The 12,066-nt window shown below is 40.4% G+C and overlaps 1 protein-coding gene across 4 annotated transcripts in view; it reads right to left on the reverse strand.

Annotated features, from left to right (window-relative positions):
* LOC132008141 (attractin) overlaps positions 1-12,066 on the reverse strand; it is a 149,082-nt gene that overhangs the window by 41,927 nt on the left and 95,089 nt on the right. For all 4 annotated transcript variants that reach the window (XM_059386536.1, XM_059386539.1, XM_059386537.1 and 1 more), the window contains exons 20-24: positions 11,433-11,526; positions 9,486-9,538; positions 7,134-7,228; positions 4,715-4,793; positions 3,898-4,055 (exon numbers count right to left, since the gene is read on the reverse strand). In XM_059386536.1, coding sequence (XP_059242519.1) covers positions 3,898-4,055; positions 4,715-4,793; positions 7,134-7,228; positions 9,486-9,538; positions 11,433-11,526 — 479 coding nt within the window. The remainder of the gene's footprint in view (positions 1-3,897; positions 4,056-4,714; positions 4,794-7,133; positions 7,229-9,485; positions 9,539-11,432; positions 11,527-12,066) is intronic.

Consider the following 12,066-nt stretch of genomic DNA (forward strand, 5'->3'; position numbering starts at 1 on the left):
TGTGAAAGGCCCGTAACTGTTGCCTGCTGGAACATCTGTTTTTATCCCTTCCAGTGTTTAATGACTCTGGGAGATAATACACTGCAGTTGTGCTAGTGATTAAGATACTTGGGGATAAAGTTCATATTTCTGACTAGAAGTATCTCATGATAAGCCAACAGAAGTTGAATCTAGATGCATCATTAAGGTGTAATCAGAAATGATCAGGTAGGGACACCTAGGTGCCTCAGTCATTAAGCATCTGCCTTCAACTCAGGTCATGATCCCAGGGTCTTGGGATTGAGTCCCACATTGGGCTCTCTGCTCGGTGGGGAGTCTGCTTTTCTCCCTCTGCCCCTCCCCCTGCTTGTGTGTTCTCTCTCTCTCTGAAATAAATAGATAAAACCTTTTAAAAAAACAGGTGGTTTTTTTTTTTTAAAACAGCATATTGAAGCTGCGACCTACCATAAACAAGTTGAGTGGCAGTCCTAGTATGCTATGCCTTGTTACAAAAAGCTACTGCCAGAATCTTAGTAAACACAACATTTTAAAAAGTTCTTTCTATATTCATAACAAATTATGACAAGCGAGAATTAGATTAAGCTCTTCCTGCGTCGTATTTTACTAAAATTTTGTACATCATATCTCCTGCTGAATTGTTTACTAGTAATGTTAAATGGAACTGATAAATAATTTTTACTTTATATTTTTATATAATCAGGTAACATGAAATATAATTTGATGTACAATTTTGCCTGTTACAGAGGGCATGCTAATTAAACTGGTATATACACAAAATATTTTGGCTTGACAAGAAGCTAAATAAATATTTCACTTTTTAAAGATTTTATTTTATTTTATTATTTATTTATTTATTTGACAGAGAGAGATCACAAGTAGGCAGAGAGGCAGGCAGAGAGAGAGAGAGGAGGAAGCAGGCTCCCTGCCGAGCAGAGAGCCCGATGCGGGACTCGATCCCGGGACGAGAGATCATGACCTGAGCCGAAGGCAGCGGCCCAACCCACTGAGCCACCCAGGTGCCCCAATAAATATTTCACTTTAAAAGAAAAGGGCTGTGATCCTTACTGAGTTGATTTAGTGTAAGATGTGAGGATTAGGTTGAAGTTCATTTATTTGTCGATGGTTGTCCACTTGTTCCAGCACTAGTTATTTGAAAGGCTATCTTTCTTCCATTGAATTAATTGTCTTTGTTCCTTCATCAAAAGTCAGTTGGACACATTTATGTGGTTCTGTTTCAGGGTTCTGTATTCTATTCCTTGATCTTTGTCTATCCCTCCACCAATAACCACAAAGTCTTGATTGCTATAGCTAAACAGTAAGCCTCAACATTGTGGACTGTGATTCTTCCCACAATATTCTACTTTTTTCACACCTGTTACAGCTATTCTAGAATCTCTGCCTTTTTGTATAAATTTTAGAATAAGCTGTTTATAGCTACAAAGAAAAATCTTGCTGTCATATTTAAAATTTTTTATAATTGGGGTCACCTGGATGGCTCAGACAGTGCCTGTCTTCGGCTGAGGTCATGATCCCAGGGTCCTGGGACTGAGTCCCACCTTGGGCTCCTTGCTCAGTGGGGAGCCTGCTTCTCCCTCTGCCTGTTCTCCCCCTGCTTGCATACATGCTCTTTCTGACAAATGGATAAATAAAATCTTAAAAAAATAAAGTTTTTTTATAATTGGGTTAAAAATATTTAAGATAAAATTTACTGTTTTAAGCATTTTTAAGTGTACGATTCAGTACTCTCAAGCACAGATGCTGCAAAGATTAGAGGATAGTGTGAATACCTTTGTGTTGATACATCTGAAAAAATAAAATAAATTAATGCCTAAAAAAAATTATTTTAAATGACTGAAACAGAAAATCCAAAATATCCTACAACTTTTAAAGAAGTTGAATCAACAGTTAAAAATAAAATTCTACAAACAAAAAAATACTAATGATTTTACAAGGGAGATTTTTTTTTTTAAAGACTTATTTATTTGCTTATTTGACAGACAGAGATCACAAGTAGGCAGAGAGGCAGGCAGAGAGAGAGAGAGAGGAGGAAGCAGGCTCCCTGCTGAGCAGAGAGCCTGATGTGGGGCTCGATCCCAGAACCCTGGGATCATGACCTGAGCTGAAGGCAGAGGCTTTAACGCACTAAGCCACCTAAGCGTTCCTACAAGGGAGATTCTAATCTTATATAATCTCTTCCAGAAATGAGAAGAAAACTCCTCAATTTATAATTACTAATTATTAAAGGTTAGTTTAACCTTGATAAAAAAACAGAACAAGGACAGCAAAAGAAAACTGGAACAGTGGTATCATTCACTGAGAAAGGAAGCATGGGGTTTGGGGCTAAGGTCACAAGAATGACTACGTGCCGATGGCAGGAGCTCGTGATTGTCCAGTTGGAGATGTCTAGGCAGCAACTGAGAATACTGGTATGGAGCGCAAGCAAAGCTGGGCTGGAGACAGAACTGAGAATCACCAGTACAGAAAGAGCACCAGAAATCCTGTAAGTAGGATGGAATTACCCAGGGAAACTGTGGAATGAAGACAAACGAGAACCAACGTCGGATTCCCAGCTAATCTCAATGATTAAGGGAGGAGATTCCCTCAAGAGCCTGGCCAGAGAGTCAAGGAAAGAAGGACCAGGAAGACAAGAAAGACAGTGACTCCAATGACTCACTGAGAAGGAGAGGGGACTGGAGAATTGGTTGGGTGACTGGCTTCTGCTAAGACAGGACCGTTTTCAGGATGTGGTGAGGAAAGGAGGCAAGGCTGCAGGCTGAGGAATGAGTGGGTAAGAGGAAGCACAAACAGGGAGCCAACACCAGAGAACGCCGGCTGAGGAGGGAAGCAGAGAGTGTGTAAGATCAAAGGGAAAGCAGACTAGAGGATGAACACATGGGTGACCGGCTAGACAGAGAAAGGGAAGCAGTTGGTGAGAAAAAAACACAATACAAAGCCTATCCCCACATTGCAGGAACAGAAAGATTCTTCTTTAGTCACAGTCCCAAGGCATGAACACAAAATCACCAGGACTTGGTTTCAAACCCATCCTAACTGATCAGTGACGCCTTGTTTCTGAGAGTCGGCAGACAGCCACAGACCAGGCCCATGACCATGCTTCTGTGGCTAACACTGGCCCTGTCCCTGAAATTCACCCCACCCTGGATTCCATTTTCACCCCCAAAGAGAGGGGGTATAAAAGCGAAAAGTACGGAGGCAAGGCCTGGAGGACACAGCGGCAGATGACAAAGAGTAGAAATGGGCCATGGGTCTTGGGTAAGAGAGTCCACTGAAACCCTGAGAACTGAGAAAAGGCTCAAGGTTGATAGCATCAGTGGCAGCAGCAGGTAACACGCCTTCAGGTCACACATACAAAACCCCTGTTATGTGGAGAGCTACGTGACCTGTGAAGGTGAGGCCAGGACTCACACGGGCCGTGCTCTTCCCCACGCAACCCGATGCTGCCGCCCACTCCACCCCAATCTATCTTCTTTAAACTCTGACAGCAGTTGTGGCATCCTTCCATTGGACACTTCCACACTCTGGCTCTCACTGGTTTTCGGTGTGTTTCATTTAGCCCTACTTGATTCATTCCAGAACTGAAGCTCTGCAGGCTTTTTACATGGGAAGTGCTCAGTGAAGAAATGAATACAGCTGTAATTACCAAACTTGGAACATGCCGACTGCCTTTCAGAAGGGCTTATCGTTCTCTTTCTTAAGTGATTTAAGCCATCCCCACCACTGCCTTCCTTATGGTGGTGATGTGCTCAGCACTCCTTTGCCACAGACACTACAAAGGCAAAACAGTATCGTACACCCCATTTACCTCAAGTTTTAAATTAGTGGATTTAGTCTCCACTGAAAAGTTTTCACTGTCTGCAGGTTGAGACCACTTCTTACCTGAATTTTGATGGGCCAGGTGAAATTACTGACATAAACGAAGAAAGTGATATTTGGGTGGTTGCGAAAATCAAACTTCTCATTAGAGAAGCTATCTTTGTACTCCTTAATGTTGGTTTTTGAAACAACAGGCATCTCTTCTCCAGCCTGGGTTCCAGCTGTCAGGAAGAAAAGAAAGAAATACAAGAGTCTATTTTTTTGGACAGAATCTGCCCTCATTAATAACAACAGTCAGCACTTACTCAACACTTACTACGTTCCAGGAATAGCCTCTAAGAGCACAATCTCATCTAATTCTAACAATTTTCCTTATTCTCATTTACAGATCAGGAAACTGACGTTCAGAGAAATTAAGTAACTTAGTTCAGGTCACATAGCCAAGCAAGAAGCAGAGCTGAGATTTGCAGCAGGAAGGCTGATACGCAAGGCTGTGCCCTTAACCAGAATAGCTCCTCCAGGAGTCACTGCGGCTTCTCTCCACTTAAACAACCAGACACCTAGCTGTGAACATACAGATACCTGGGGCACCTGGGTGGCTCACTCAGCCTGTCCCCACAGGAGGCAAGGGCATGTATAACTGATGTCATTGACACAATTCTAGGAGATAAGTACTGCTGTCTGCTCTTCGTGACAAATAACCCTAAGGTCCAGAGAGGGTTTCAGACACCTGTTTGAGTCTCCCAGGTCACAAGAGGCAAAGGTGGGTTTCAAACCCATCTGTCTGACTCCAGAGCCCCATTTCTCAACAACCACAGGAATTTCTCAATCTACTACCAATCTACTCCACTTGGAAGGTCTTCTCTAGGTATGTCTTTACCTGAGAAGCTGGCGGCCCAGGTGATGTTGAGGTTAAAGTTTTTGGAGGCATTGATGAACATGTCCAAATCCCTGTTTTGCTGATAAGCAGTGCAAATAGTTAGAAAAGTAATTACAACAGTTTCCAGATGTTAAAATAAAGAAGTAATTAAAATTTGCTACTCTTGATTTTAACTACAAAACAGTTATTTTACAGTGTCTTAAAAGGAACTCATGCTTAAAACGGTCAGTAACATTTCTACCCAATATAAGCAATATATCCCAAGTAAGTTTCATTTCTCTCTCATAAACATGCATGTGATTTAATGCTTTATCAAATGCCTAACTCCATAAGAAAGTAGGCTTTAGAAAGCCTCTGACCAGAGAACAACGACTTAAATTCTATGACCTATGTTAGGGGAATCAGCTTCCCAAGGATCCTCTGGGAAAATTAAAGATACCACAATTGGAAGATCTCGTCTAATTTATTTTGATTCTTGGTTTTAATGACTGAGAAAGATATCTCTGAGAAATGCATTGAGCCAACAGGTAGACGTGCACTACTGGCTACACTAGGTAAATTGTAATATGAATTTTCAGTTTTCACTGAAACTTGACTAATAAATCTTTCTTGTCTTCAAAGAATTATTTTTGCAAATGAATCAGATGTTGTATTTTTATATTTTACAAATGGATCCAATCCTGCTGGAATTCTTTTTCTTCAAAGGCCGGAAAACAAGTCAGAACAATAAGATTTTTAAGGGTGTTGTTTTGATGCTAATTACAGCACAAAACCTTAACAATGGACAGATTTCCAAATAGCCATTTTCAAAATGTGATCTCCAAACCAGGAGTTTCTCTCCCAAAGCAGTTAGTTACCTTCTTGCTTATTGATATAACCTCACCTTCCTCTTAAAGGGACAGCTCAAGTGTTTATTTTTAATATTTTGTGGAAGAATACTATTAACCATTATGTCTTTCCAAAGAAAGGATCAACAAACTTGAAATCCTAGTCCTTTTATAAAAGACAGAACATACACTTTAGATAACTCCATTAAATATTCTGTCATAAGATAAACAAGGAACTCCAGAGAGGTCAAAAGATTTTCATGGTCACTCACCTCATTAAGAAGTATTACCAAGAGTCTATTATGTTTATTCAAAAAATATTAACAACATCAATTACATCCTGCAAGACTGAGTACTTCAACCAATTGCTTATGAATAAGATATTAAATAAATTTCACGTGTGGAATTTTTGCTATAATTTTATTCCAAACTCTTTTTTATTAATTCCAGTCAACATAGCCATTCAAATGATATGATATACAGTGTGTCCACATAGTATTTTCATTTAAGGTCATCTATTATTTTTAATTCACTCTCTAGTACATTTCTTCTTAATTTTATCATTAAAATGGAATAAAAAAACAAATCTTACTTCCATTTGATTGTAAACATCCCATACTCTGGATTTTGTTATACTACTAATTCATTTATTTTTTAGATTTAGCAATGTTTGTTAACAATAACATTTGTTAACAAAGGAACACAACCTGGCTTACTGTCATATTATTTTCCATGTATTTTTCATCATGTTTATGATGACAGGAATTTTGTAATGTTAAGTGGCTTTGTGTTATGTTGATGAGAAATAAACCTTCAAGGAGGTTACTAAATAATTTATCATCAAGTTTAGTAAAATTTCATTATGTACTGGAGTGGCCATTGAATAGACTTTATATTTTGTCAAAGATATCGTATAGGTGTGTCTTCATGTTCTGGACACTTCACTTTTATTTGTCATGCTATGTTGGGTCCCTTCTACCACCAGGCAGTTCCTTACGTCAGGCTGGCGGTCATCATTAATTAAAGTAGATATAAACCCACATTTCAAACAGTTGTCCTACTAATTCCAATTGTTTCTGGTTAACTTCTTGTTGGACCTGGCTATAATACTTCACTGTTTTTACCTCCCAGTAAGGCCAACAACCTCCTATAGGCAGAGAAGAATGTCCTCTGTGGGCTCCCAGGCATCAGTGACAATAACTTCAATCTGCAGCTTCTTTGAAAGTACTTGGTAAGCCTCTGGTCCATTCTGAGAGAGTAAATCTGGGCCCTGCCATGTGCCCCTCTAATCAGGGACATCCCCCTGCCGTCTTCTCTCCTTTTCTGTGAGGGCTGTGATGCGCTCATGGGCAAACCAAGTTTATGTGTAGAGTCAGTCAGCCTGGGTGTCAGATCCTGGTAAACCCGAACACCATCATTCTTGCCTTGGAGGTGGATAGGAGATAAAGGGTAGCTTCTGACATTTCTTTCCTGCACCTCGAAACAGTTCTGTGTACTCCACTCTGGAGATTACTGCTAATGTTTCTGCCCACAAATATCAAGAAAAAGATGCACATGAATTCAAAACAAAGCAAGAAAACTTAAAATCTTACTTCATCAGGGGTAGCCACAAAATTGATGGCTGTGTAGTAGCGGTCATCTTCCTGGGACAGGCTAAAGGTGAACTGATAGTCAATGAGAAGAGTATCTACGGAAAGAAAGAAATGTGTATTTAAAAATGAAAACAAATCAGAATAGGTCTCTAGACATACAGATTGATTTCCTTCAAAATATTCAATGCCAGGAAACACACTTTTAGCTCACTTACACCTGGGAAGTGGAAAGCTTTTCAAAGGCAGTCAAGTGGGCAGAATCTTTTTATTTGGACTAACCTATCAAACTCTTCTTACATCAAGATGCCGGTTAAGATTTTCAGCTCCAATCTAACTCACCTACAAATATTAACTGCTTATTGTGCTCTATAACACATTGGGTTTTGCTTAAGGATACAAAGTTACAAATTAATGGTAAAGAAGAAACCAAGACCCCATGGAAAAATGGTTATCCCAGGTCTGTAGCAAGGAATATGAGCCTTGATTATCTTGTTCTCAAAAGCAACAAAGCATTCAAAGACTAAAGTGATGTAGCCAAAGAAAATAGCTTTAAAGAGAGCCTATTGGACAAAGATGGTATAATTTTTTTTTCGGTACAAAAAAGGTGGTTTTATTCAAGCACAGGAACAGGACCTGTAAGCAGAAAGAGCTGCCTAAAGATGGTATAATTTAATTCTAAAAAGTTCATTGTAAAACTTGACAACCTGACTTAAAAATGGGACAGGGGAGTTGAATAGATATTTCTCCCAAGAAGATACACAAATAGCCAATAAGCACACGAAAAGATGCTCAACATCATTAATCATTAGGAAAATACAAATCAGTTAAAAAACCACAATGAGATACCACCTCATGCATGGTGGGATGGCTACTACCAAATAAACAGAAGATAATAAGTGTTGGTGAGCAAGTGGAGAAACCGGAAACTTTGTGCACTGCTAGTAGGAACATGAAATGGTTTGACTAATGTGGAAAACAGTATCATAGTTTCTCAAAAAATTAAAGAGAGAATTATCAAATGATCCAGCAATTCCACTTTGCAATACATACTCAAAGAACTGAAAGAGATACTTGTACACCGTGTTCATAGCAGCCAAACCTCATAGCTATTAGCCACAATAGCTAAAAGACAGAAGCAACCCTATGGTCCATCAGTAGTATACATAAAGTGGAATATTCAAAAGGAAGGAAACTCTGACATACACTACAACCTGGAACAACCTTGAAGACACGATGACAAAAGAAATAAGTCAGTCACAGAAGACCTGTACTAAATGACAGTACTTACATGAGGTACCTAGAGTAGTCAACATTATAGAAACAGAAAATAGAAGGGTGACTGCCAGGGGCTAGAGGAAGAGGGAAATGGAGAGCTGATGGTAAGTTTATTTTTAACTATTTAAGAAACTGCCAAATGGTTCTGCCAAAATGCCTACACCGTTTAATACTTCCACAAAGACAGATGAAGGTTGTACATAAAGGTTCTAGTTTCCCATATCACTGCTAAAACCTGGTATTTGCTTTCGGCTTTATTTTTTCAAGACAGATGAGTTACAGCATACCAGATTACAAAAAATTAACTGATATAGTGGGGCACCTGATGGCTGGGGGGCTCAGCTGGTTAAGCATCTGACTCTTGGTTTCAACTCGTGATTTCAGGGTCATGACACTGAGCCCTCCCTTGGGCTCAGCAGCTTCTCCCTCTCCCTCTGCTCCCCCTGGCTATCTCTCTCTCACTCTCTCTAAAATAAATAAATCAATCTTGGAAAAAAAAAAAAAAGAATTGTTTCTGGGGGCACCTGGTGGCTCAGCTGGTTGAGTACCAACTCTTGATTTCAGCTCAGATTGTAATCTCAGGTGGTGGGATCAAGTCCCACGTCTAGCTCCACACGCAGCACGGAGTCTGCTGGAGATTCTTTCTCTCCCTCTGCCCCTCCCCCTGCTCGTGCTCTCTCTCTCTAAATAAATAAAACCTAAAAAAAAAAAAAAAAAAAATGGTTTCTGACCTATATCCTGAATGTGCAATATGTTGACCCCAACCAGGTAATGGCAAATGAAATTAGGTTTCAAGAGAACATAAATGAGGAAAGCCAGAGGTATGTATTTCTGTAATCTCCCCTGATATCTGCTATGGGCATATTAACATAAACCACAACCATAATTAACCCAGCTTCAAATGGTGTTCCTATATGCATAAGTGTAACAGAATGGAAACACATCAAATTAGGACACACTTCCACGAAGGGCTATCATCTCATAGCACTTACCACTCTCAAACCTCGTTAAAGTAAATAACAAAGTTTTATTGAACTACTTTGCTTCTAGACAAATATGAATTGTGAAAACACTTACAATAACACGTTCCTTTGAGAGGGTTTCCCTGGTATCGATTTTCTACCTCGCATCTAGAGGAATAAAAATAAGGATTATTTTCTATCGATGGTTAAAACAAAATCTACATTCACCTTAAAACCACACAGCTCCTTTCCTATAAAACTACATTACAAACAAGTGTGAGTCATGATAATCACATTCTTCACGGTCACTCAGATCAGGCAGGCTGAGGAGCCTGCGTTCATGCTGAGTACCGACCACCCAGCACTTCATACCCTTCCAACTGACAAACGTTTGCCAAAGCACAGGAGACAAATCCAAATGTAATAAATCTAGATCCTACTTATTTTCATGAAAAACACATTTCAACTTTTGTGTGGACTAAATACTCCTCTAAAAGTGAAGTTAAAACATTTTTCAAATATCCTTTTCTCACTTCCTTCCTGTTCTCCCTGGATAAAACTGAGCCATTCTTTAAAAATAAGAAAAGGCTAAATATCAAGAATCACTTTCACTTTTAAAAAAAAAAAGTCCTTGAACATGGTTCACCAGTCTGGAGAAAAAAACAAGTTCTATTTAAAAAGAATCATTACTTTCCCCCACAAATATTATCTGTGAACATCAGCAAAACGCAGTCTCCCACTTCACAAGGCCATTTATACTGGCAGGCCCAGGAGCTAAGAGCTATTAGGAAGGTGGGGAAAGCTTGGGCCAAGCACTTTTCCTGGATAAATAATACACGATATTGTGTCCTTGGATCCAGGGTGATTCTTAGCACTTGCTTCTATCTAAAATCTCTTGAAAAGAAAGTCTTTCACTGGACCTCCACCTCATTTCGTTACTGCATGCCTAATTGAGGGCAGGAGTGATTAATTCTGCTCTATTATATGGTTCTGTTTAAAGGAACCCAGGTCCAAAAGCTAAACTTAATCTTTGATTAGACATTTCTTCATGTATTGGCTTTAAGGCATCATTAAATCAGTAAACGTGCCCAGTGGTTTCAACTTTAAAATGCAAACAGAGCAATTCCTTCCTTGAACATCACTATCAAAGTCACTGGTGACCTTACTACTAGTGTTTTTTGAGAAAAAGTTTACCAATGATGTATCTGCTTGTCTTAGCTTAATGTTGTGATACTACTATGACCTCTCTCTCAAGTTTCTTCTTGAGAGAATAAGTAAAGCTGGTGCTTGTGTTTTATGAGGTTTCCTAGTGAGGCAAACTGGTATATACTCGTTGGGGAACAATCTCTTGTTCCAACTCACCAGGGCACTAAAAACAATTATTGCTAGTACTGCTATTAATGGACAGGGAAACTGAGGTTCAGAACAGTTAAGTGATTTGTCTCAAGAGTGCTCTGCTTCTTGGAAGCAGAGCCAGGGCTAAAACTCCATGTCTGTCTGATGCTGTTGGCCTCCTCATGGGTGGGAGCCCCAGACTCTTCCTAGCAGACTAGTCTAGCAGACTTCACCAAGGAAAATGCTAGAAGAGGAGGGATGTGTTAAAGGCCAGGGGATCAACTCCACCGTCAGACAACCAAAATGCTAAATAAAACACTGTCCTGGAATACCAAGTCTTCCAGCTCTTTTTCAGGAAAGGGTACAATCTCCTGATGTGACAAAAATTGAACAGTGGTTGAAGGTAAGACTGATCCAAGTCAGCAATGCAGTCAGTGCCACTCAAACATAAAAATGTGACCTAAGGGGCCATCAAGGAATTGCTGCTGAACCTCCTCAGTATGGAGGCTGACCGAATTAGATCTGCCTGAAGTAGAAAAGGTAGAATTCCAAACTCATCGACCTGGGGATCCCCCCTAGAGCCCATAACAAAAGGGCACAGGGAAGGGGTGGCTCTTGTGGTCCAGCAGCATCATAGTTCCTTGGCCTCCCTGGTGTTCAGACCCAGCTACCCTGGCTGTCAGTCACTAAACCCACGTGTGGCCTGTGGCAAGAGTGTGGTACTCACAGCTGGCACTCATCCCCCTTGACGCCCTTGGTGGTGCAGAAGCACTTGCCCGTGTTGGTGTTACACAGCGATGCGTGCCCGTTGCACTTGCAGGCTGGGGAGAAGGAAAAGGAATGGAAGTCACAACTGGCTTGAAAGATCACCACTATCACAGACTTTTCCTGAAACACTGAATTGGATTCGATCAGAAAGACATTAGAATGAAAGCATTTAAAGGCCAAGATTCAAGTTTTTCAACTAACGATTTATCTCAAACAATGTAAAGGCAACATGAAAAGAACCAGAGTCCAAGGACAAGAGGAAAGAGAGTGCTGGCTTCTACTGCTATCTGAAGCAACCATTTGGATCTATTTTGATCTTCTCAATAGGCTGTTTTTCACTATTATGACTCATTCACTTGGTAAATATTTATGAAGCATCTCTCGGGTGCCAGGCGCTGGGTACGGGGGCACTGACTCAGTCCCTGCCCCCAAGGAGATGCTCTGAGCAATAACTGCCCCTCAGGGGGAGGCTTGGTCTGGCTGCACTCAGCCTCCAATGAGGTGCCTGCCCCACAGAGACCAAGTTTCAAATCCCAGCAGGGCTCAGAAGTGAGGTGAGATCTCAGTGGCAGGTCAGTGTTTCAGAGGCCCTG

Source organism: Mustela nigripes, unplaced genomic scaffold (assembly GCF_022355385.1).
Source record: "Mustela nigripes isolate SB6536 unplaced genomic scaffold, MUSNIG.SB6536 HiC_scaffold_75, whole genome shotgun sequence".
NCBI lineage: Eukaryota > Metazoa > Chordata > Mammalia > Carnivora > Mustelidae > Mustela > Mustela nigripes.